At 43.9% G+C, this 26,174-nt stretch overlaps 1 protein-coding gene across 5 annotated transcripts; it reads right to left on the reverse strand.

Annotated features, from left to right (window-relative positions):
• Positions 1 to 2,302: 2,302 nt before the first annotated feature.
• On the reverse strand, positions 2,303 to 26,058 carry DNAJC5 (DnaJ heat shock protein family (Hsp40) member C5). Of its 5 annotated transcripts, XM_018073943.3 has the most exons (7): positions 24,241 to 24,468; positions 21,687 to 21,823; positions 18,511 to 18,573; positions 13,557 to 13,693; positions 11,045 to 11,258; positions 9,819 to 9,990; positions 2,303 to 9,100 (listed from the first exon to the last, which is right to left on the reverse strand). In XM_018073943.3, the coding sequence occupies exons 4-7, from the start codon at positions 13,661 to 13,663 to the stop codon at positions 8,997 to 8,999; spliced, it is 597 nt and encodes a 198-aa protein (XP_017929432.1). In that variant the 5' UTR covers positions 13,664 to 13,693; positions 18,511 to 18,573; positions 21,687 to 21,823; positions 24,241 to 24,468; the 3' UTR covers positions 2,303 to 8,996. The 5 variants fall into 5 exon arrangements, with proteins under 5 accessions (XP_017929432.1, XP_008922658.1, XP_017929433.1 ...); XM_008924410.4 differs by lacking the exons at positions 21,687 to 21,823; positions 24,241 to 24,468 and adding an exon at positions 25,987 to 26,058; XM_018073944.3 differs by lacking the exon at positions 21,687 to 21,823.
• Between the last annotated feature and the right edge of the window lie 116 nt (positions 26,059 to 26,174).

Raw genomic sequence — 26,174 nt, forward strand, 5'->3', positions numbered from 1 at the left:
CCAAGCCACCTGGGAGCCCTGGATGGGCGCCCCGCGACCCTCGGTCCCTGCCGCCCATCCCCTGCCCCAAAGACTGTGTCAGCTCCACGGGGCAGAGCCCACCCCGGCCCCCCGAGCCCCGCGGGCGCTGCAAACCGGCAAGAGGCGAGACGGCAAACCCAACTCGTTGGATCTCACCTTCCACCTCCTGCGCGAGTTCCTGGAGATGTCCCGGGAGGAGAGACTGGCCCAGAAGGCACTCAGCAATAAGCTCTTGCTGCAGAGTATAGGAAAATGAGGGACGGTCGCTGAAGGGGGGGAATGAAGGAGATCGACCCCACAGCGAGACGCCACGGCACAGCAGAGAACGGGGGGAATGCCGGGGGCTGCAGCCGTGCCCAGGGAGCCCCCACCTTGCCTGGCAGGGTCCCTGTCACTGCGTCCCGCGTGTCACTGTTGTGCATTAAAGTCACCCTCGTACCTGCCCTGCTGTTGTACTTTTATGCATCCTCCTCCCGTCATGAACCTATCACCAAACCAGGTCTCCCCCCAAACACCGGAGCAATCCCAGATGTATCCCTGGGTGAAAAGCAACAGCATAAAGAGCTCCGAGCGGTGCGGCTTGTGCCTCCCCGGCTGGGAGCTGCACCCCGGGACCCAGCCAGGGCTTCTCCTCCTCCAGTATACCTGTGAACGGCTCAGAGAGCCGCCGCTTCCCGGCTTCGCAGCAAGTCTGCACCTTGCCGTGTCGCAGCTGGGGATTTGGGACAAGGTTTGAGGTTGGCAGCACTCAGAGGAAGATGAGCATTCATGTAAAGCATCGGCAGCAAGAGCACTGCAGGCCCCCCAAGGGGTCCTTGTCCCCTCCCTCCCCACTCTGTGTCCTCTCTGGGGCACGGACACACACACCCCTCCCCGGCGGCTCAATCCCCCTCCCGCAATCACAGCCCCGTGCTCGGAACGGCTGTTCCCACCCCAGCCTGTGCAGGGTCTGCTGCTGGGCACAACGCGGCTGAAGGGGGTCTGGGAGGGCTCCCAGGCACTGACTGTCACTGTGGAAGGAGGGAAAGTGTCATGGGGCCCTCTGCAAACAGGGGGTAGCTCGACATCCCCTCTCCACGGCCAGCTCGGCCATCCCAGCCCTGGCTGACTTACTGGGGTGGGCACAGGGATGCACAGGACCTCTGCCACCCTGGGGGTATTGGAGAGGGGACAGTGAGGGAGTGGAGACTTGTGGGGTTAGGACAGAAATCATGATAAGGATCAGACCATGCCAAGATGGGAGCACAGGGAAGCGGGAAGGAGCACATGCCTAAGTTGAGCAGCTTGGGCTTGGCTTTGTGACACCAACCTAGCCTGACCCTGCACCCCACACCTGCCTCTCCAGAGGGGCTGCTCTGCCCCAGCACCTTTTCCAAGTGAGGCCACAGCAGCTCACAGCCAATGAGCCAAACACTGGCTGGACTGCTCCAGCATCCTCCACCCACTGCATCATGCACTTCCTTAGCACCTCCAGGCGAAATTTTGCTCCCGTGATCCCCAAGAGCACAATGTCACAGAATCCCAGAATGGTTTGGGTTGGAAAGAACCTTAAAGCTCATCTCATTCCATCACCCTGCCATGGAACCCTCCACCAGACCCATCTGACCAGACAACCCCAAACTTAAACAGGATGATTTTTTGCTCACCTCCATCAAACATGGAACTCATCTTTCCAAAATGAACGATCGTAGTGAAGCTGTGCAGGTCAGAACAGATGCTGGTGCCACCCCCAGCAGGAGCAGCCCTGCATTCCCCCAGGCCTGGGTGGCTGGATGGGTCTGTGCTGCCTTGGCTCCCACCTTGGCTTCCATCAGTCTTGTAGCACCCTCAGCACATCTTCTGCTCATCTTTGCTTCAGTCTCTCTGCTGGCGACACCAGGAGCAAAACCACTGTCCAATAACCTGAGCTTCTCCAAAAAAGGGTATTTTTACCGCAGTCAGTCAGACATCTCCCGCCCCCAGCCCTGAAACAATTTCCCACCCCACCTGACAACTCTAACCTGCACTTATACCCCAAATACCTGCCAGACTCTTGCACCACATGAAGATCTTTGGCTTTTAAGGCTCAGAACCAGCTGGGACCCTATGGCAGGTGCAGGAGGGGCAGAGGGGAGCAACTACACTCCCTGCCCCAGGGACTCTGCACCCAACTCCACACAGTGTGCCCATCCCGGGGACAGGTGACCTCTCCCATCTCCCCTCCAGCCCCTCCGTGTCCCACAGTCCCTCCCTCTCGCACCAACTTCCAGGGTGCAAATGTGGAAAGAAAAAGCCGGTGGGCACTTCTGCATTGAAAACATTTATTTTACAACAGTGGTTTCCGATAACTTAGCAATCTTTATTTTAGTTTATATTCGGACATACAAGACACAAATTACCATGCTAAAACAGAAAATAATTCCTTCTGCCGTCGCTGCGGGTATGTACAGGAGCTCAGTAGTATCGAGTGTTACAATCCACAAAGTTCAGACAGCCACGTCTACTTACAGACAACTCAAAGTATGGTCCTTTAGTAACATAACAAAATAGATATATGTCTATATTATAATTGCTTCTCAGATGCATTTATACTTCGATTGTGGTGGGTTTGGGTTTTTTGTTTGGTTTTTTTTTTTTTTTACTATTTTTTCCTTTTTTAAAGATGGGCTCCCCCTACCCCCACCCCCCACCCGAGTTGAAGTGCAGTGCAAACGCAGACGCGCCTCTCCCGGCGCCCTCAGCTCCCGCTGGCTCCCTAAGGAGGCCGGGACAACCAAACCCCATGAGGAATTACACAGTTCAGGGCCTTGCTCACATGCAAAATGAACATAAACCGCCTGGGATGTCAGCAGTGACACCAACCAACCCATCCACACCCCGCCCCAGCCTGGCGGGCGACAGTGGGATGAGAGGGAGGAAGGAATGACAGCGACTGGCTCAGCATCCAGCAAGGAAACAGCGCGTTTGGAATTGGCAAACTCGGAGTTCATCAACCATGATGGACACAAACAGAACTTCAGAGGTGCCAGCAGTAAAAATCTCCCCAGTATTCCCCCATTTCTGCTGTGAAGCAGGAACCCCCGGTGTGCTGCATGTCAGGAACAGCCCCTGGAAGGAACGGCCTGAGGAGGAGGGGGAGGAGGAGGGCGGCAGCAGCTCCACCCAGCATGTGTAGAGGGGATGTGGTGGGACTCACAGGTACATTGGCCACAACTGTTGTGCCTTCACATGGATCACTGCCAGCTTCAGGTTTAGGAATTTCAGTAACTCCAAGTCCTTACGGAACCAACGTGCAAGCGGAGGGACTGTGCCCGGCCGTGCAAACACACCACACTGCTCACGTGGGAACTCACCCGAGCAGAGTGTGGGGAGCAGAAGGTGCTTCTCCCACTTGTGTGACCCATTTATTTATACAACAGGCTCCGTGTCCTCAGCAGTCCCTTGACCCTATGGGTCTGGTTTGGGTTTCCCTGCAGCTGAGAGGAAAGAAGCACAAAAGAGGAACACACCTTCCACTTGTCTGGCTGAGTTCAGAGCAGTACTTTGAGCCAAATTTCACATTTTTATCACCAAATTAAAACCAGCAGCAAGTCCTAGGTGCACACCTGTTGTATAAATATATACATATGTGCATATATACATACATACACACGCGTGATGCTGCAGCCCACAGCTCTCAGCACAGGGTGGACCTTGCTCTGTGAGCTCACCCAGCCCCGCTCCGGGGAGTCCAACGTGGTGAAAACTAGGGAAAAACCCCAAATCAATGTGTTCTATCACAGCTCCAGTGATGAGCACATCGACCACATCTGAACACCCCACGGACCAGCTGCACGAGTCCAAGTCACTCCAGAGCTGCCCCTGTGCCCTCTGCCAGGTCTCTCTTCTCTCCTCCAAAGGAAAGCTGGAGATGGCAAAGGGGGCCAGGACAAGGGGCAGCTCATGGAATTCAAGCAGATTCTTAAATTTTTGGAATGGTTTGACAAGCAACCGCTCACAGACTGCAAGAGCACACCCACAGGGCTGGCTGTGGGGAGAGGGAGCAGAGAAGACAATGGCACTCGGGAATGAACAGCCAGTTTATATAAGAGCTTCCTCTATACATATACATATATATATATATATATATAACCACCAGAAATTTCCAGCATCTATCCTTTTAATACCAAAATCAACTGTGCATGTAACATTGGCATAATGAAAGTTTGTCTTCCAGATTTCTGGCATTTGGCTTGTGCAAACATCAAGGACAGCCAGGTTCCTTCCCGCGGCTTCTCCTCGTAAAGAAAGCATCTTCTTAGAAGGACACGGGAATTGCAGTCTTGCCGAGTCCCAGATAGTCCCAGTAAGTCTCCCAAGGCAGTTCATGGAGCAGACAACGGATCTTGTGGGAGCTGAACACTGACAAATTTCCTGCCACCTGGTGAGCTACCGGTTATGATTCTTTCGAGAGATTTTAAGCAGCTGTTGGTGCAATGAGACACTACAAACTAGATGATTTCCACTAGAACACAGAGAAGCGGCACCAGATGATGAAGCATGTGAAGTTTATACCAACCTGACACTACAAACACGAGTACTGGGGGGTTACAGCTCAGTGCTCCGAGATTAACGCGCATTTAAACACCATCCAGAATTATTAACACGAGGTGGGGGCTGCAAACGCTGCCCTGACCACCCTGCTGGGGTCACCTGTTAAACATGATGCCAAGATACAGGTACACTGGGTACAAAAAACCTGCAGCACAAATCTCCTAAATTATCCAGAAATGGCAAAAGACTGAAGGGCACAGGGACAGACGAAGGGCACAAAGTAGGTGAGAGAAGCAGGTGCCTCTCTCACGGAGTGTGTGTGGTACAAACGCCCTGGTACAGCCCCCCAAAGTGCACTGGTGTCCCGCCACACCACACAATCGTCTCGTGGATGGGACAGGAACAGCTTTTCCATCAGGCTCCTGCCCTGGTTACACCTGTGTGAGGGTGTTTCCAGGCTGACAGGATGGGGGTTGGAGAGTTGCACTGCCCTGACCGCAGCCCTGCTGCAGGACTGGGTGTTTCTGTGCCCAAGCACTCCTCAGTTCTGCTCCTCCAAACCTCCAAGAGCATCCCACTGTAAGAACACTAGGAGTGCTAATATCTAAAGCAGTTTAAAAAGCTTACAAATCTAAAAAGAAGACTAAAAAGGGAACATTTCTCTAAAACGTCACTGCATGGGACCAGCAGAAACCGACACCCTACGGGACGCCACCGAGGCTTACATAAATTTATATACAGATAAATATTTAAGAATTTCCTACAAAAATCACTAACAAAATGAGACTGGCATTTAAGGGCTGCAATGCCCCTCCAGTACAGTGCATTGGGGATGCCCCCATCCCCAGGGAGGACGGGCAGGGCAGATCCAGCACCTCCTTCTCCAGCAGTTCCACACACCGTGAGGGACAGACAGCACCCGAGTGCTCTCAGCAGCAGCTTTCCCTCCTCAGCCTAAGCTAGGAATGACTCTCCATGCAACACAGCTCAGGGATAAAGTCAGTGGTCCTGAACACCAGCTCTCCAGATAGGATTCATCCTGATGGAGCTACAAGTGCTAAGGAAATCAGTGCTGGAGAGGTTGGAGGAGCTGGACGGAGCTGGCGGAACGACTGAAAACGGAGGGCTCAGGCAACTCGTACAAATGATACAACTTTAAAGAAACAAATAAATAAATAAAATCCAAGCTCAAGTTTTGATTCTGGCAAGATGTTGGACAGAGATGGACAGTGCTCAGGTTTGATTTTGGAGGGAAACATTCTGCACTAAGCCAGGTCAGGGACGCAGTGCTGGGACACTGCAGCTCCACCTGCCCAAGCTCAGACCTCCTGTCTGAGCTGCTCCACCAGATTTTAAAACACGATTCCCAATATAACTTTACATTTACTAGGATTCCACTTGGTCATTTTTAAGTGTAACTCATGTTAGAGCCCAGGGTACTCTTGTACCTTCCCTCCAAGAGGGGAAAAGTGGGCATTAATCTACTTATCTTCCAATTACATGATTTTGGCTTTAAAGGAGGAATGTTTAAATCACTTCCTTACAGAGTTCAAGAACTTCATTAATACACAACAATCCTAAAGTCAAGAGATTAGACAGTAACACTGGCGAACTTTAAACAGCTTCAAAAAACATGAATATTCATGTAGAATTATGTTTTTCCATCATTCTCTGTAAATGGGATCTCAGAGTAGTTTCCCTTGGAGCATCTAACATCACTCTGGCACATAACAGACTAATTTCCTGTTCACACACCACCCACAGACAACTGACAGGAAAGCAGTCTCTCTCCAAACTCATCCCTTGCTAAGCAAAGAACTAAAACTGTAGATTTATCTTGGATGTCATCTTTCCCCATGGATAATGGTGCTGCCTCTGGTCCTCACACTTGTGCTGCCCACACTTTGGTTCATCAGGAGCCTGCAGAGCGACTCCAGGTGTATCCCACACCTCCTTGGAGCCACAATGGAAACAGCCCAGAGGGGTTAAGAAATAAGAGGATTATTCCAAATTAACAGCAACAACCAGCCCCCAGCAGGTGGGGCAAAGCTGCTCCACAACAACCAGCTTTGTGTTACCACCGAGAGGAACGCGGGGACAGGGACTGTAACTCCCTTCCCCATTCACCAGCTCTCTCCAATCAGCCACACTCATTTACAAAGCCAAAAATCCCCAACACCTTAGTTTTTTTTACCAAGAACACAATTTGCACGGTCAAGGGCGATTTTAACCAGCGAGTGTTTAGGGACAAAGCCTACAGATATCCAAGCATATTCCAGCCTGCGATTCTACATCAAGAACAGGCTTCAGGCAAAATCTACAAGGACCATCAAAAGTTGGGTGTAAGCCTAAAATCTGCTTTTCCTTCCATGGGGTCAAACAAAGACATTAATTAAATAAGGACCTCAAGCCAAATCATACTCAAATGTCCTCAAGGCCACCTAAGACAGAAAAAGTTAAAAGTATCTTGCAGTAAACTACCACATTTCAGGTCTAAAAGGACCTCAGGCAAGGAAGAAATGACTTAAGGAGTGTGCTACTGAAATCAAGCCATTAGTTAGAAGTCATGGGGTTTTTCTGGAATTTTGGGGGCCTGATGTGGTACCAAAAGCATGTTGATCTGCACCAAGCTCCCATGCAGGCAAACGTGCTTCTACCAGCAGCCACAGCGAAGTCTGAGTGTGCAAACATCCCTCACTGAGCACTGAGACCGTGTTAAGAACATTTTCTCCTATCCAGCTTGTTTAACAGGGTTTCACGGTGGATTTTATGTGTTACATCACTGCTGCTCATGCAAAGACAGAGGGAAAATATATTCCAAATGCTTCTCTGGCAGGAGAGTCCCCGTCCTATCCTGGCGGTTTTCCTACAGACCAACAGAGCTTTACGCTGCTCCCAGGTAACCCCTGGAGCAGCAGATACAGTGGGAAGGTGCCAACAGCCCCTCCACAGAAAGAGGGGGAAAAACAAAATAGAGAAACGGGGGTGCAAAGGACAGCAGAGTGATAAAAAGCAGAATGATAAAAACTAACGAGGCCGTAATTACCCGCTCAAAGTGCCAAGTGTGGGTTCTCTGTAGCTGTTCTAGATCCTGATTCTGTATCCTCTAAAGCAGGATTACTGACAACAAAATACACCAGCAACTCAGCAGCTGCCTAAAATACCTTTTTAACAGTTAAATTCAATAAACCATGGTTTACTAGAGTAGAATTTGGACTTGATTTGGTTTCAAAATAGAACAGGAAACCTTTCAGTGGTTTCCACATAGTTGTTCTGAGGAAAAGAAAAACACTGGTGTAAACAAATCTAAATGCAAGACAATGTGCAAATTATACAATATAAACACAAAGAAAGGTGGCTTGTTCTTAAAAATCCATTTAAGTACTCCACAAAGGCGTTCATGAGAAAATTAAAGGGTTAGTGTATTACAAAAGCTTTAAAAAAAGACAGGTAATACCCCATTTGTCTACTAAAATCTCAAATTATCAGAACAAATTTTTACAAACCAATTTTTTAAAACACTTCTGATGTTGCCTGCATTTTACTCACTTCCTCAGTGAGAGCCAATTAACCAGTTTCACTTTAAGATTCTCATGCATTCAAGAAACAAAGCTGCACTATTTGGTCTTTAGCATTTCAGGAAAACAACTGAACTCAAACCAAAACAGAATTGTGCTTGGAGTTAAAATCTCACTGCCATCACCACAGGAGCCCATTCCCAGTTGGTTTTGGTTCCATTGTCACTGGAGATCGCCTCACGCACAGTGAGCTGTTCAATTTACTGTTCAAAGATTGGCATCTCTCCCTTTTTATGTTTCAAGGTAGATTTATTTAAGCTGAAAACCAGCATTAGAGAGGACTCCAGCTCTGCAGGACTGGCATTTTTTGGTTCTTGGCTTTGTAAACTTGCTTAGATAAAAACGCAGGAATAGGAGGAATGAAAGACTCGGTTTGTTGCACTCAAATGAAAATCCTCAACTTTTACAGGTCTTTGAGAGCTCAGCTGTACAGAAGAACAGTGACTTCTGTGATGGTTTTTGAACCTAATTTTTAGGCCAGTACTGCTGCTTAAAATGCAGAATGTCTCCATCGCACTGATATTGTGACAACTCAATACTTTACACCACAGACATTGAACATAACTCCATACATGCTATACAAAAAAAAAAACAAACAGGGAAATAAAAACCAAAAGAAAGGAAAACAAATAAGACCGTAGCTAAACTGCTTTAAATACTGCATGCTACAGCACTTCACGTATCATCGAGATACGACACTGAAAGGTGACAAAAGGCTGAAGGGATTACAAAATATTTTCGGCAGGTTGGAAAGCTGCCTTCTTACTGTGGCAGAATTATTCCCCCTCCCCATTCTCTACTTCTAATGTTCATGATTCTAGTGTTGAGTTGGCCATGTATTTATTTTTTTTTTTTTATCCATTCTAATGACAGTGTTTCCTTAACTTAATTAAATCCATCAGTGTGGTAGCTGGGGTGAGAGTCAGCTGTGAGCTGGGTTGTCTCTGTGGCTGATGCTGGCTGTATCACAATAGGTGCGTCTGAGGCCTCTGAAAAGGGAAGACAAAAGGCTTAGGACACCAAGGAACAAACACAGCACTGTATGTTTTGGTAAGCACAAGTCACATCTCCCTGCAACGCTCTGATAACACAGTTTCACGCTGCTCTGAGAGTGTGATGTTAATTCCCTGATTTTCAGTGCACACACAGCGTTCGACTCAAGTCTACACGTGGAATATTTATCATATTTCCTTCTCCCTGTAAGGGCAGCTGACCCTCACCCACCTTCAGCAGTGCCCATTAAAAATGTCATCAGAGCTTACACAAGGCTCTACAATTTTTTTTAACTATTGGTTTAATTCTACAGAAAGAGCTTTATACCTGAACAGTGTCAGACAGAGCTACCGGGGCAGCAGTGCCAACTCCTGATGCAGTTCGAGCTGCCTTGACAACCCCAACCTTCGGGGTACAAGAGCCCCTTGCTACAATCACACATCTGGCCCATATGTTACCCCCAGAGATGTGGAAGGAAGATGAATGATGGTCACTGACTGCTCTGAAGTTGATCCCATCAAGTTCAGTGAAGACCCTCTGGGAGTTTTCAGCAACTCTATATCCGGTGTCAGCGTCACCCACATAGTGCCACAAACACTCCCTGCTCATCACCCACACCCCAAGACCTGTGCTGATCCCTCCACCAGCTCACTGATGGGACTGGCAGGGACTGATGCTTATCTCAGACATCCAGCAGCAGCAGTTTTCACCTACCCCTTTCATCTGACTGCAACTGTGCCTCCAAGTCCTCTGGTGAGACATAGTATTCCTGCTCTTCGCCTTCGGGAGGTTTCGGTTTACACTTCCCACAGCAACAATTACAGCAGCAGCACAGACAGCAGCAGCAGTAGCAGGCTGTGATGAGCCCACAGAACACAAACAAGGCCTGCAAGGGATAGAAAACACAGAAACAGTCATAACCTGTGCCTACTGCACCGTGACCATGGAGTCTGTGAGACTTGGATATGGAACCAGAGAGCAAAAACACAGCAGTGCAGAGACAGAACTCACCAGCTACAGCTTTATTACCTCATCAACAAGAAAGATTTAAAACTATGTGCAAAACTATGGTTCTCCCCATTTTACATGGAGGTGAATACTGACAACCTGGTTTGCTTGAAGAATTCCTACAATTTAGATTAAGTGGACTATTTATTCTGCTGCATCTGGAAGAACATACAGTCTTAGACTACATCTGTATTAAAATCCAGAGGCACAACAGTTCAGAACAGACTGTAGCTTGCATTAATATCCCTGATACAGACTGACCTGTGCTGGCTGATGCACAGGTCATGATGTACCTTCAGCAGGGACTTGGACCAGCCCAAGGCTGTGGACGTGGCTGGGAGCTCAGGGCACTGAGGTTTGATGCTCCCAGTATGAGCAAGGCAGCTCCAAGAGAGCCAGGTCTGCTGGGTGCTTATCACAGTGACAACGGGGCTAAATTAAAGTCTCCCTGTAGGTCACTGTACAATTGTTTGAAAAAAATGATTTTACAGATATCAAACCAGCACAGTGATATAACTATTTCCTTACTTAGGGGAATCAAGAGAGGGAGGCAATGCTGGCAAAGGGTAGAAAAATGCACCCATGCAATGAAATGTAAGCAGACTTCTGTGTGAGCTCAAGTTCACAGTCAGGACTCATTTTGCAAAACTATTTTGCAGATATTACCAGAGAATACCCCCCCAGATCCTCATCACTTTTAATTCCACAAGAATGGAAGCTTCAATTAGTAACATAAGTCTTTGTATTAGGTCTGCATCACCAAAAGATCATAGAAAAACACTTCTGAACCAGAGATCACAGTGCAGGAAGAGGGTTAATTACCAGGTGTCAGAAACACAGCAAATTTCCAAAAACCAAAACCAGTTATCAAATGGAGCTCTTACAGAGCTTTCAGTGCCAACCCAGAATAACTTCCCTGCCCTTTTATTTACCTTTGCCCACCAGCTGGACAGCACGAAGTATGTGTTCACATTTTCTTCACCAAACTGCTCTGCTACATAGAGCCCCAGAGACCCATACTTATCGTAAATGTTCCTCTTTGTGGCATCGGTCAATATTGCGTGGGCATTATTGATCTCTTTAAATTTTTCCGCCGCCTCTGGGTTATCAGGGTTTTTATCAGGATGATATTTCAATGCCAGTTTCCTGCAGAAAGGAAAAAAAAAAAAAAGAGATCGTTATAGATTAAAAACTGGGATTTGGGTTCCTGGTTTTTTTTTTTTAGTTAGTTTTTTTTTTTAATTCCGTAGCCTGCCACGCAAGGGAGACTTTCATGTTTCCTTCATCTGTGATTCAACTTCCCTGATGATTCTTCCTTAGATGATAACAAAGGGCTACAGCAGTGTCTAGCTTAGCTCACAGGATTGACTTCAGACTGTTGGATTTGACCCTCAGAAATCCAACAGAAAAAAAAAAGACACTGAAGAAAAGTAGTTGTGCTTTTTTTTTTTTACCCTCAGCTCCAGCAATTTCCACCAGTAAGTTTTGCTCCTGCTACAGCAAAAAACCACACCACGAATCTAAGGTATAGCACCAAAGAGTAAATAGAAGCTGCTTGAACAGTGTCTGAACTGCTGCTTCTGCAGTGTCTGAACACAAAAATAGAACAGATGATCACTTGTGGTTAATTCACCAATTCCTGTGCAGGAACAAAGTACTTTTCAGTTCAAGGTTTGCTAGAATAGAAAACGCTTCGGAGTTTCGAGATATCAGGAAATCACAACGTACACCTCCCCTAATCAGGCCAGATCTCTTACAACTAACAAAAAAATCAGATTAAGCATTGATAAATGTTATAGTTCTCACATGGCCCAGACTATTTACAGAAACCAGCAGAAATTACTGGGCAAGCACCTCCTTAGAAACAGAAAATATGTGCTCCCCGGTACAAAAATGACACGGAACTCTGGGCTGCCTCTTCTCCACCACAAAAGGTTCTTGTACCACAAAGTCACACCTTTGAGAAACACAAGAGGAGCCTGCAGAGGATTCCACACCAGCTTTGCAGTGGGGCAATGTTTAGACAGAACATAAAATAAAGATGTGCCTCGGATGTGCCTGCAAGTATCTCACAGCATGTGAAAAACTGAATGGCCCCTGGAACAGTCCCACTGCACACGATGCTGCTCAGGGGAAAAACGTCCATGGCTGCCACTTGTGCCCCAGCCTCAGGGAGGGCTGAAATAATCACAGCTTTTATAATTACAGGGAACTTCTATAAACCTGGAAAGGGTTTAATCAGGTTGCAATAGATAAATAATTTTCATTTCCCATTTCCTACACATACACAAACCCCAGAGCCCCCAGGCCGGCAAAGGATGTTCAGATTGAAGATTGTAAAGGAGCAGCAGAGGAAACAAGATGAGATGAAGGTTCAGGTAAGTATGAAGCAGCTACAGTTCACCCCAGGACCTTGTGGGGCTGTTCCTCCAAAGGAAAAACTTGCAGTCTTTTCCCCAAGAAGGTAAGATTATTTTCCAGTTGCTTGATTCAAACTTCCACTTGAAATTTTTAGGAACATACAGCTAATTTTTGAGAATCTGGGGGCCTAGCTTATTCCTAGACTTCACTATGTCGTTGCCACTGGTATTACAAATGTAACCTTGAAAGAGAAGAAGTTTTGGTAAAAGTTGAAGACTAAAAGAAAACAATTTTGCTAAAGAATATCCTCATGGAAAGGTGATGCTGACCCCTAGTGTAATTCCATCCACACTGCCACTTGTCACAGAGCAGCAATTGCATTTAAGTAGATTTTTTGGGAATGTGGAATGCGAGGATGTTACAGAACTCTTTTTTTTTGTTGTTTTTATTTAGTCAGGGAATATGGAAAGGGAGGATGTTGCAGAACATTTCTTCTGTTATTAGCTGATCAATATGAAGCCATTTCAGGTGTCCAACTCTTTACAAAAAGAAATAAAGAAAAAAATCCTCTTTTAAACTAGTAACTCCACAAAGAATAGGGAATTTTGAAAGGAATTTTAGGAAAAAGTAAGTGTTGCTACTCAGTTTACATCCTTATTTCCATCTTTAATCTATACCTCACTCGAGTGGAAATGATGGAGAAAAAGGCAGTTCTGCCTATCTGTGCTCCCTCTAAACCAGACACAAGGCTGCCTAACAGGAAGAGTTTAACTCTGACCACACTGTCTTAAAATTCTATTCAACTTTAAACAGACCTTTCAGAATGACACTGCATATTTGAGAATTTAGCTCGCAAATTTAGATGGAAATTGAGAATTTAGATGGAAAAATTTAAAAGCCTAAGCACATTTTCACGCCAAGTTTTGCAAGAAGCAACCAAGTTTTCACCTGTTTTTCTAACATATTTTTCTTGCAAAAGGTCTAAATATACCAGCTCAGGCCCCTGTGTAAATAGACCATCTGTTGAATACTGAAATAAAGCCATCTGTGCTACTGGGACAGGTGTAAAACTCGAACTTTTACCTGTAAGACTTTTTGATATCATCTGAAGTGGCATTTTTGTCCAGCCCCAGCACGTGGTATAGGGATTCCCCAGAGGTAGAGAGCGAGCGTTGCCTCTGGTCTGCCATCTTGAGCTAACCTGAGGAGAGAACCGGCCCCTGCCAAAACAATAAGATTAAAAAACGCTTAAACAAAGAATAAAACAGATCTCATGAATCAAAACATCCTTAAAACCAGGGTTTGCATGTGAAAATTCAGCTTTTATAAGGTTTAAATGTGCTCTGAATGGCTCTTCACACATGTGGAAGGTAAAAAGTTACAAAACTCAGTGAATTACCAGTGAAAACAACTACTACATTTTCAGCACAACACCAGGCATCCCGAATCAACACTGTGTATATTCAACTCTTCTTTCCAAAAAGCCCAAATCAACAGCTGAGGTACAGCTATAGCTATGTACTGCATAACACATCCCTAAAGACACTTCTTAATATTCAGATTAAGAAAGAAGATTATTTGTGGTAATATCTACAAAAACAATGAATTAGATTTTAACAAAAAAACCCAAACCTCCCCACACCTCCCAAACTCCAATCCCCCATCTTATCACTGACACCAGGTCAAACAGAATCCTTAGGACAAGTCCAGTGTGCCCAGGCCTGTGCATCCCATGAGGACAGATGGAGATCTCCCCTCTTGTAATTTAAAGTTCAGGATCCAATATTTAACATGCATTCTAGTTAAACCCATGCTACTTGAACATGGATTAACCTCCTGCTCTACATCCAAACACAGCAGACCCCAGAGGTGTCCCCTGTGCCATGGCAGGGACAGATCTGGTTATGTCCCCTCCCATCCTGAGGAGATCAGCTTTGCTGTTCTTTAGCTGCAGAACTGCAGCCAGGATGAGCATCCAAGAAAAGACTATTGGCTATTTTTGGATTATGTCATTACAATTAGCCTACACCAGATTATGCAGCCTTTGAAAAAGATATTTAAAGCACCAGACTTTTCTAAATTAACCCTATGTCTTATATAACAAACTTAATAACTCCAGCTTTCCCAAGGCTGGCTGAAAGCAACGCTCTCAGACATCCCCCCCTGTGCTGCCTGGGTGGAGCTGTGACCTCACACCTCACAGAACCACAGCTCTGCTTCTACCAACAGATGGGAATTGTCCCACCCACACAAGGGTGACCAGGTGACAAGGATGTGGACAGACATGTTACCACTGTCTTGTTCGGCTCAGACCCTGCTGCTCATTCTCTCCCACATTTGGCCTCTCCAACTCCACATTCATTTAACACTCTGCTCCACGTCCAGTTGTTTTAACTGGAATACACCACCTAAACCAAACTCTCATCTAATCTCCTTCAAGAAGTCTTTGGCAATTCTACCAAGTTTAATACAAACCAGCCTAATAGGAAGATATAAATTATTACTATTGATAATAAAAGGTCTAAACTCTAATGCTCTGGTTAAGAATTCAAACTGTACCCCAAATCTGGAAGGTGAATGTGTGGATAAGGAGAGAATTTTCTTTTCAAGGACACTGTTCAGTACCAAAAGCTCTCCGTATGGGAGGAAATTACTGAGTGCTGCAAGACACAATACAAACAACTCACTTTTCAGGCATAATCTGATTCAGTGAAAGGAAAAGCGTATTTCAGGAACGAAACCCCACACCCGGGCACACAGCAGGCACAACCCTCCAGGCCAGCCTTTTCCCACTGGGAGCCTCCCAGCCCCCTCCATCCTGGAGCTGAGGTCAAAGACCGATGATCCTGACATCTCTCTGGTAATCTATCTAATCACACCAGCCTGCTCCCACTGCTGTCCTGGCTCCCTGCACAGCTCCTGCTGCTCCACGACCATCACTTCACACCCTCCTGGGCACCTCCCTGCAGCTCCATCACACCAGTCCCCCACCAGCAGCTCCCAGCCAAGGAGTGTCTGTCACTACTGCTCTTGGACAGGGACCTCTGAAGTCGGAAGGAAGGGAAAAAAGCATCCTGATTGGAATCTTACATGTTAGTTAGCCCTCCCAAAGAAGATATTGCTTCAAATGGGAGCTTCCAGGGCATTACAGCATTTGTGCTGTTTAAAGTCTGCAGCTCTGTTTAAGCACAACAAGCTTCCTGTAACATCAATCCAACATGCCCTTGGTGACAGAAGCTGCAGATCACAGCCATACACCCTGTTCCGATTAACAAAATCTCCACTGCTAAATTAGGGCAAATTTGTTTAATAAAAATGAATTCAGTTTGACCCAGGTGGTATCTATCAGTCTGCAGGCACAGGAAGACAATTCCACACTGCTGCATCCTTAATTGCTTCCATCTGAACAGTCCAGGGGATCCACAGCTAGGTGTAACGGGGTGTTAGCACTTATTTCTCCAAACTGGTGTGAAATGCACACCTCGAGCTTGGCAGGAGAGTGGAGGACAAGGTGGTGATGGGAATTCATCTGGGAAGCTTGTTATTTAAGGGAACAGAGGAGTATTATTACTAGGAATGCAACCTTTGGCTTTTTTAAATACGAAACAGACAATAAAGGTGCAAGTTATTTAAGTTCCGAGTGCTTCATAAACCGGGGTATCATCTCTCCTGCTGTTTTCACACGTGGCTCTAATTCACAATCCTGAAAGCTGCCCTGTGTTTTTAAAAACAGTTGTGTTCAGCAGCAAGAAGCCATCTGCTCCCTGCTCTGTATTCTAACCAAGCTGGATGCCCTGAAGAGGCTTCTCTGGGAAGGCTCTGGAGAAAGGTAATCTCCTGGATTAACCAGCAGAGTGTTTAACTATCTGTGTACCAAAATATCCTGCCTTAGTCAGCTTTACCACAACAGGCAGCTGCTTCCACAGTAGGACCAGGTAAATATAACTGGTACTACCTCACTGAGAAGACTCAGGTTAAACCTGAGAGGTTTTTATGGAAGCCAGCCTTAACATTCTAAATACATCTATGTCAGTTCAATCTTACAAAGACTAATTTTCTTTTCAGCTTCCCAAAAGGATCCCATCAAGGTTCATGAAACCAGTAATACTTTAGTTTCTGCCAAGACTGCTGACTCTTTTGGAAGTTGTATTTAACTCATTAAAATGGCAAAGTGTTACTACAGCCAAGAAAAAAAAAATGAACAGTTCTCTACCAGTTTAGGGAATTAAATACTCACAGAGCATCCCAAAGAATGCCTGCACTGAAAAGGGTGACAACGGATCCAGTGGCCAGAAGAAGAGAGGGAGGACTAAAACTCCACCTGACCTGCTACAAGATGCTGCAAAGAATTTCACTGGAAGGGGGCAGCAAGGGGGATATTGATTTTTCCAAGAAAATGTGTGGAGCTGTGCAACAGGGCTGTGGGTGGAGGTACCAGCACTGGTCACTCAAGGGAGAATTTGCTTGAAACAACACCGAACAGCCACTGTTAAATCTCTGCTAGGAAGAACTACCCTGAAATAAAGGGATGGAGGGCTAATTCCATGAACAACATCCACAATATTTCAGTGCCATTAGCCTCTGGAAGCAGACTAACAGCAGTACTTCTCATTTCACTCCAAGGTTGAAGCATTGAGCAACAAACCTCTGGAAACTGTGAAGTACCACATTGCCTGAAATACCACTTTTCCCACCTCCACCCGTGTAAGTCACACAGGCACAGCAGCTCCCTTGAATTTCCTCGCTGGAGGAATGACTGCTTCAGGAAGGAGTTGTGGCTGCTCAGCTCCACTGATCAAAATCAGAAGGGGCAGAGGAAACCAAACAATGTGAACTTTAAAAATACTACTAGAGCAGGACATTGGTGCACACTCTTCACCAGAATTCTAATTTTTTTAATGTCTGTATATTCATCAGTCTAAATTCCTAAAAAACCAAATAAAATCACACCATGAATGTCTGTGCCAATACACAGACCTGTACACATGTGCTGCTCACAGCATTGCAGTGAACTATCCTCAGTGTGGGGAATCTGGCTGTCAACAGCTGTTCCAGAAAGTGAAATCCCACTGTAAAGGAGAAAATCCACCTCCTCCTGACAAGGTAAGTGATACTCACCCACTGGACACAGGATAAGGGGAGGTCATTAACGTTAACAGATATTCTCCTTTGCAAAGGAGTTTGGTTGAACCCAGAACAAAACAGCCTCCCAGTCTTCCAAAACATCACCAATAACATGGAGAATAAAGAAATCCCCAAAAGGGACATATAAGAAGCAGGAGAAATGACACAGACTCAAAGCCCTGCTGGGAGTGCTGGGCAGGAGGAGGTGGCTTTTCAGCCCTGCACGTGTCTCTAACACAAACTACCAGTAATGCTGTCAAACCCTCTGCAATTACAGCTTTAAGAGCATATCAGTAGATGATTAAAGAGTCCAGCTTGGAAACAATGTTTTGCCAGCTCTTACAAAAATTATGTCTAGTTGATGCTTTATTTTAGAACTTTAGGAAGCACTGGAGTATTTTAGGAAAGATTTGTATTCCACAAAGCCTTGCTGCTAACTGACTATGTGGTAAAATATATTGTCAGTTAAAGTTGTGATTCCAGCTTTTCAAAGATTTGCAGTGCAGAAAATTAACTACAGGCATTAATCTTTAACTGAATTATTCTATCTCAACCAGTATTCATTAGTAAAATTCTAAATAAAAACACTGAGCCAGAGAACACTTCAGTAAATATTGATTTATCACAAAAAAGGAAAAAGCACCACTGGCCTCCACATCCTGTCCATCTGTCTCAGAGTCATTTAGAGTCGTTCTCACAATCTGGTATTTTTCAAGGGTGAAAAAAAACATTTGTAAAGGGGAGAGGAGAGAAGCATATACAAGATTGTGTTACCACTAAAAATATGGGGTGTTTTAGGTTTGGCTTCCTGAGGTACTAAGAGATTTCTATAGGAAACTTTGAACTTTGTTTCCTCGGCGATATTTTGCATTTAAATGAGAAGCTACAAGAAATAAAGAAATCCAGAACTTACCTGGTGTTTAGTTCGAGTATTCTAAGTGGTAACAGCCTTCACACACTTCTAAAACTGAATCTCCTAAAGACAAAACAAAAGCAAAGTAAATTGTTCACCAACTCTTAGGCTGAGGGTTCATTGAAAAATTATCATCACATTACTGGACAGTAAAAACACACAAGTGTTTCATCAATATTTATACACAGTAAGTCCCCACAATGTAAATACTTGTCTTTAGAACTGACTAACTGTCAGTGACAAATACTTAAAAGCATAGATTAGAGGGCTCTATGCTTTTATCTGTAGCTTCAGTCTCTTTCCCCCAATTTTTCACCACTTGAAAGAAACACACCCAGGTGCACAGAAAACCTAATAAACATTATCAGTTTAAGACTTTGGGCTTTTTCAACTTAGGCCTTTGTGAAATACCTGTGCTGGGAACGAGAGAGGAGTGTTTTTCAAGTCTTGACAATGTGTCATGTTAGAGAGGGACTGCTAAAGCAGCTTAGCTCACACAGCAGACCCCGAGCTCTGGCACTGGAGCAGCCAGCACAGAGCCTGCTCTGAGGAGCAGCACCAGCTCCTTCTGCCAGGACAGATTTCCATCAAGGAAACAGAGGTTTCATTCCATTCACATTCCCCCATCCTGAAGCAGATCACTCAAGGCAGAAACAAGTCTCATTTCAATGTACAAGGAGGGAGAGAACCTGAGATGACCCAGCAACACATGCTCAGTCTTTCAGCGGTCAAGGCAAAGTCAGACAGATCACTCCAGATCAGGGATCACATGGAAATAAGAGAGTAAGTGGAGAAGAGGAGCCTAGGAAATGCTATATGATGCTGTGGAAAAAATTTAAGGAAAAAATCACTGCAACAGATTAAAATATCTTTCCTATTAAGCAGGTACAGGACACATCTAAACCCTCATCATCAATCCCAAAGTCACTTGTGCATTGAATGGTTGAACAATAAACCTCATGAGTGGAACTTCAGAGCAGCTTTTTCCTGGCAAGCCATCACTTTATCATCATCTAAACCCTTTCAACAGCTTCCAAACAACAAGTTCTGAATGCACTCGAGAAATAAACTCCCCATTGAATTAATAATTAGGCCTTTCACACACTGGAAGGTTTTAGTGTGGTGAACAGAGATGTTGGGAATACACCCAGTGAGCTGCTGGCATTGCTGCCCACAGCAGTTGTTTGGTGCCATCTGTAAGAAGCTGCTTGATCCAGCAGCACATCACTAAGTGGGTATGAATGAACCAACCAACAACTCAATAATCAGCTTACTGTTAATGGATCTGTTTAGTTCCTTTATAGGTACTGGCAAAGGACTTTTCCTGAAAAACGAAAGGCAGAGAGTTAAAATTCCCCACTCAGAGTGTGTGCAATACTAGAGGGTGGACTACCTCTCCAAGGAAAAACAACCTGTTTTGTGAAGCTATAAAAGCTCCCATGTTTCCTGCCCGCTGCTTCCTTCACTGCAAAGCAATCCACAAAAGGAATATTTTTTAAGCATCTACAGAAAGCTGCAGATGGTTAATGGGGTTGGCAACCAGAATTATGGCTTCATACTTAGATCAAGAACATCTTTAATTGTACCACTGATTCTGTTTCAAACAGCAACCTTAGATGTTTGACAGCCAAACTGAGAACCAGCTAAATTATGTTCAATTTATGGATGTACACAGATAGAAATATAGGAGTGGAACAGAAGAAAAAAAGCAAAGTTCAAATGTACTTAGGAGACAAATATACTTTGACAAAATGAGCTATCCTACTAAAGTCAGAATTTGGCACGTAATAGCATAAATAACATACAATGATCTGTGAACAGAAGGTTCAAACACAAGATTCTGGCCCAGGCCTCATCAAAACTCCATCAGCAGAAAAGATCATTTTTTACAGCACATATACATATATAATAACCATCCACATACAGAACTCAAGATATATATAGCAAAGTATTATCTTAATCTGGATGCAAGCAGCCATACTTCTTCAGTCTTTCAGCTATGCCAATACATTTCTCTAAGAGCAGGCAGCCTGATTTACAGCTGAAAATAATCAAACAAGACAAAAATAAACTCCAAAGGAAACTACTTCTTATAAAATCAAAGTACACGAGGAACCCGTGCCAGTTACTCCGCATCCTGCCTTCCCCAGTGCATCCTCCCTGCCAGCTCTGAGCCAGCCCAGCACTTCATCCCCAGGGTTCACTCCCTTGCTTTCTGTTGCAACTGGCAATTCCAATTTAGTGACTCAGGAATGTTTTGATCTCCCCATCCAATCTCATTATTCAGGAGGCCAGATCCACTGACCCAGAGCTCTACATAATACCCTGCTTGTAATTACTTGTAAATATCCCCCCTCCTTATTACATGATATTCACAAGCCAAATAAAAGCAGAGAAAATGAAAGGGCAGATGAGGGAAAAGAAAGGGAAGCATTCAAAATCAACATCAAGTGCATGGCACCCAGTTCAACAACACACACGTACAGGAAAAAAGTCTGGGAAAGGGAACACACAATTGTTTAAGCAGAAAACGCAGATGTAAGCACGAAAATGAGAAGAAAAAGATTAAAGAATGATGAAGATAAGATAACAAACACAAGCAAAGCTACACAAATGCAAATTAAATTCAGCCACACATTAAAACTGTGGTTAAGTTTTGAAACACCAACGAAGAAATTCGCTTAGGAAGGCTGCGTGTTCTTGCAACCATTTTGCTCAGACCAAAACCAGCTCTTCCACCCTTATTTCTCCTGCAAATTTGAATCCAATTTATCTAATACTGTATTTTCCCCACACACTGGAACCATAAATAGTGCTCAGCACCTTTCCCTCCCATAACCAAGAGACAGATTCTCCCTTTTCCTTCCAGAAATCAGACATGTTCGCAGACCTATTTGACCAAAAGTGTGTTTCTTGTCTCCCCAAACCTGACAGATGCTGGAAAACCATTTTTATTGAATAACTCCAGTGACAGAACTGTCCTCATCCTGCTCCATATGTTGTTAACAGACAGAGAGAAGCACCTTCAGGATACTTTCCCTCATAATCCATCTCTGCCATGTACAGGAGCTGTATCAGTTAGCAAATATTTAAACAAATGCTGCTGCAATTAAGGCAAATAAAATAAATCAATATACAAAACAGGAACTCCCAAGTGTTTATTTTCACATCCTTACCTGCTCACATCACTTGCAAAATGAACCAGCATTGGAAAAACAACAGGACAAAGCTGAAGGCAAAGCAACCTGGCTAACAAAAGTGCTTGCAGAAAATCACTACTGCTTCAAAGCACCTTTCTTCTCCCTGTAGCTGTCTTGAAATAGTGATTTTTAACTTATTAATTGAATCACTAACATTTACTATTTTGTTAAAGCATCCAAGAGTGTGTTTTGGTGTTGCTTATATTTTTATATCACAGCACAAAAGCCTTTCAGCTACATTTTGCTATTCAGTTTGTGGCCTTTTTGCTAAAGGTCACGTGAGAAATTTCATATCCATAAAAACATTGTTTTAACATATAAGCCCTGATGGAAAGCTAACTGAGTATCCAGGGAATTAAATTAAGTGCATAGATCTTTCTCTCAGAAATAAAAAAGAACTTCACTATGTCCAAATCCATCTGCCTTGGGAAGAGAGGACAGGTTTCCAACAGTGAAAGTAAAAACTTTATTAAATTCTCATAAGCATGAGGGGGTTTTTAAAAAATAGAAACACAGAGCTTTAAAATAAATGAAATCTGGAACAATATCATTTTTCTGATAAATTCAAGCCTAAATTGATGTAACCTCCACCACGGATAAGTGTGAGAGAGGTTACACTGAAATTTGTGACAAACTTAACTACAGTGACACAGTGTTGTTTCTCTAATGAGCTTAGCAGATTAAAATGTGGCCATTTAAGTCTGATTGACCAGCCTGTTACAAAGACTTGTGACCTTGTACCCTATACAAGAGTAAGATTCAAGCCTGCTAAAGGAAGTTTTCCATATTAGGGGTGAAAAATGTGAAGTATTAGATTTGCATTTTCTATCCTCTCTCGTCAACTAAAATAATTACTCTAAAAACCTGGGGGGTTTAGTGGATTCCCTACTTAGGATTTCATTGCTCCTATTTAATCCTTCAGCAATTTAAATTATTGTTTATGGTATTACAGTAAGTGCAACTGCACTGTCACAAACTGCACATGGCTATAAAAAACCTGTGTCTGCTTACTCAGTTATTTAAAAATTTAGAAAAAAATCAGCAGTTCTGTTTCCTTGGCTCATTATTACTCTTAATTTTTCCTCTCTATAAATTGTGTTTGAATCAGTGTAACTACTCACAGCAAGTTCACTAGAATAAATCAGCAAACCCACAACATTCCCTGCTGTGGGTAAAGTAATGCTGATGCCAATTCTTCTGGAGAAGAAATATTTTAAACTTCTTCAAAAGCACCAGTGCAGATATAAAGCTCCATTTGTGCCAGGTGTGTTTTATAAACTGTATCAATTTTTTAAAAATCATATTGATAATGGTTATACGGATACAGTCTAACCTTTAAAATATAGAAAAGGTCTTGGAACAAGCATTTGGGTTTGCTCACATAAAAACAGGGTTTATGCTATTATGTCAAACCAGTAGGTAAGACAACTAAAGGCTTTTAGACAGAAATAAAAGAAAAAAATGTCTATTGTCTCTTGTGACAAAAGGTTGAGAAAACTGGATCAACTGTCAAAATGAGAACCTCTTGGCAGCCTGTCACAAACAGAGAGTTTGAGAGACAACGCCGGTCCAAGCTGCCCCTTTTTACAGCACAGGCAGCTCCTGCCTGGCAGAAAAGAAGGAATAAAGGTGAGGTTACAGAGTACAACTAAAAAAAGCCAGATAAGCAGTCTGAGAGGCAAAAGGAACAGGCAGGAACACATCTTTCAAATTACAAGCTGGTTGGCAAAGGGTAAGAAGAAGATTTATCCGAAATTAACTCAGAAGGGCAGGGGAAGGTGGTTCCCTCTGTGCTCATCAACAGCAGCAGGAGATGGAGGGGGAAGAAATTCAGTCCTGTTTTTCTTTTCCTATCAGTTGTGAGGCAAATGAAAAGGTAAATAAGGGTTTTCCCCTCCTCAAAATTTAAATAATGTAATGCTATGGATTTACAAACTGCAAAACATAGACTAAAAATATTTTATACCTAATTTGGTGTAGAAATTGCTGTGTTGTCAAATAAACACTCTTGGCAGTTTCAATCATGAACAGGTTTTGGCAAAGGCTTTGAAATGAAGAGTTTATTTTAATGGGTAAAAAAGCAAAAGGGAAGAGCAGGTTGTACCAACAGCAGAAGTCAACGCACAGACCTCCACCCTGATCTACAATGATCCACTCTGGTGTTTCCCTTTTGAGAAACTTTACCTGTTTTCAAGTTACTGATCTCTGTCATTCAGTTGTTTAATGGTTGTCTCTTGCCCCACCAAGCACACAAATCTTTTGCTTAAAAAGTTATGAATAAAAAGACAAAATAAGCAGAATTTATAATGAATTTGTATTTTCCAGAAATAACCACCCACCCAGCTCAGGAACAGAGAAGTTAAAACACTACCAGGAACCCCATGTCACTGCCTCTGTAATGTCAGAGCCTTTCCATTTCACAGGGTAATTAAGTTTTAGTAATCTAAAATACACATTTTACTCTAAAAATTAAGCTTATTTATTTATTAATACAGGCAGAAAGTAGACTTTTCCCCTGATTTACTTTTACCTCATGTATCCAATCAGGTCCTCCCAGCCTAAGATGATGGATAATTATTCAATCAACACTTGTATCTTCTCAGTTAAATTCCAAAGGCTTTAGTTCCAGAGATAATTTCTTTTGCGAAGTTAAAAAATTAAGCGTAACTAAAGATCCTCTCTTCTCCTAATGGCTCAACTGTATTTCCCCAGTTTTTGTGGAGGGTGGGGAGGAGACTTCACTATTTCATTATTTCACTTCCTCACAGAAACTGACAGAAAAAAAGAACATTTTCATTTCCTTCTGTCAAAACAAAACAAAACAAAACAAACAAAACAAAACAAAACAAAACAAAAAAACCAACAAACAACAGAAAACATGGGCTTCTAACATACATCCTTTATTACATCATAAAGTGCTGCAGGAGAGCTGTACTGGTGACCAACCACTGTGCCAGTGGTCATGCCTAGTAAGGACATCCCTGCACCAATAACTAGGAGTTTTAATCACAACCTGCTCTATCCAAGAGGTTCCCACTGGCACAGTCCCTCCTGCAGGTCCTTGGTGGCAAAGCACTGATTGTCACCATTCCCTGTTGGTCAAACGCCACAAACACAGCAGGACACCACTCCTGCAGCTGAGAAAAATACACCAGGACACGTAATCCGTGCTGGAAAAGATATTTTAGGCTTGAGAAAAACAGCCAAAGACCTCAAATAAAAACAAACCCAACAAAAGGCCACCAGGAGTAAGTGGTGCCCTGATTACAAAGGGGGCACAGACAAAACCACTGTGAGGGGGGAGCACAAACCCAAACACACCAAGTCTCCCCTGAGACCATCTCCAGGCTCCAGGTGAACACCTGCCCAGAACTCAGCTGACACAGAAAGCAGGAATTGCTTTTTCCACGGCCTGAATCAAGGACAACACTCCCCCAGCAACCACCAGACCTCACCACGTACCCCACAATCCTGTAAATCACAAATATCCCTGCACATGGAGCAGCAGAACAGGCCTAAAAACTGCAAATGAAATGGCAAGTCATCATTTAGTTTAGATTTACTAAACTAGCTGATGCAAACAAATATATATGTATTTTGGACATGGAAGACACTTTTCATACCACAGGTTCCTTCTCCCTGGATGGTGTCAGGTGTTACAGGAAATGGTTTAAAAGCCACAAGGAGATGAGTTTCAAACCTGCCCCATTCAAAGCCCTGGCCCCTGGGCATTCAGAAGCATGAAAGGAGTTAAGACTTCAGAATTCCACCATAAAATCTCAACTGACCAGCTCAGCTTTTACTTGTTTTGGCAGGAAAATACAACCGAGTTCCTTTTGAAGGCTGGGTAATGCTGGCAGTGATGCCTTCACTGCAAATATTTCTGTTCCTTCACAGGTGAATTAAACCAGAGCCCATGTCCAGGGGGCACCTTGGGATAGAGAACACATTTATTCCCTAGTGATCCCAAAGTTTTGAGGAAAGCCACTATGAATGCACTGCTAATGTCACAGTATTCTTATAATGTCCCCAGAATGCATTACCCAGTACACATCCCATATGTTGGAGTCAGCTCTTCTGGTTACAAATACCCAAACAAATCCCAGGGCTGGATTAAAAGTGGTTTTAATTTAAACTGGCATCTTCTTACAGGAGACAAACTCTTTGGTATTTTCTAAGTATACAGCGTGGTTTCACCAACAAAAAGATTTATTTCATACTACTCCTCCACAAACCATAACGACGTTTATTTACCCTGTGCTCTCACTCTGCATACATTTAATCTGCAGACTGCCTGATGAATTGTGTCCTCAGTTCCTCCATTCAGTCTGGCAACAGTATTTCATGGCTGCTTAAAAAAGAAAAAAAAAAAAAGGCAGTCTATAATTTAGAAATAATAAGGAAACTAAGAATGTATTTGTCCTACTGATTTCCCCACCAACTCACTAGTGATTTAACAAGAAA

Source organism: Manacus vitellinus, unplaced genomic scaffold (assembly GCF_001715985.3).
Source record: "Manacus vitellinus isolate BGI_N305 unplaced genomic scaffold, ASM171598v3 scaffold_26_pilon, whole genome shotgun sequence".
Lineage (NCBI taxonomy): Eukaryota > Metazoa > Chordata > Aves > Passeriformes > Pipridae > Manacus > Manacus vitellinus.

Excerpts from the sequence above, each read along its gene's own strand:
- DNAJC5 (XM_008924410.4), bottom strand. The coding sequence starts at position 13,663 with ATGGCAGACCAGAGGCAACGCTCGCTCTCTACCTCTGGGGAATCCCTA. Across the intron at positions 9,991-11,044 it reads TGTCCAGCTGGTGGGCAAAG|GCCTTGTTTGTGTTCTGTGG; the intron begins GTAAATAAAAGG and ends TATCCCTTGCAG. Across the intron at positions 9,101-9,818 it reads GTTGCAGTCAGATGAAAGGG|AGGCCTCAGACGCACCTATT; the intron begins GTAGGTGAAAAC and ends TTCCCTTTTCAG.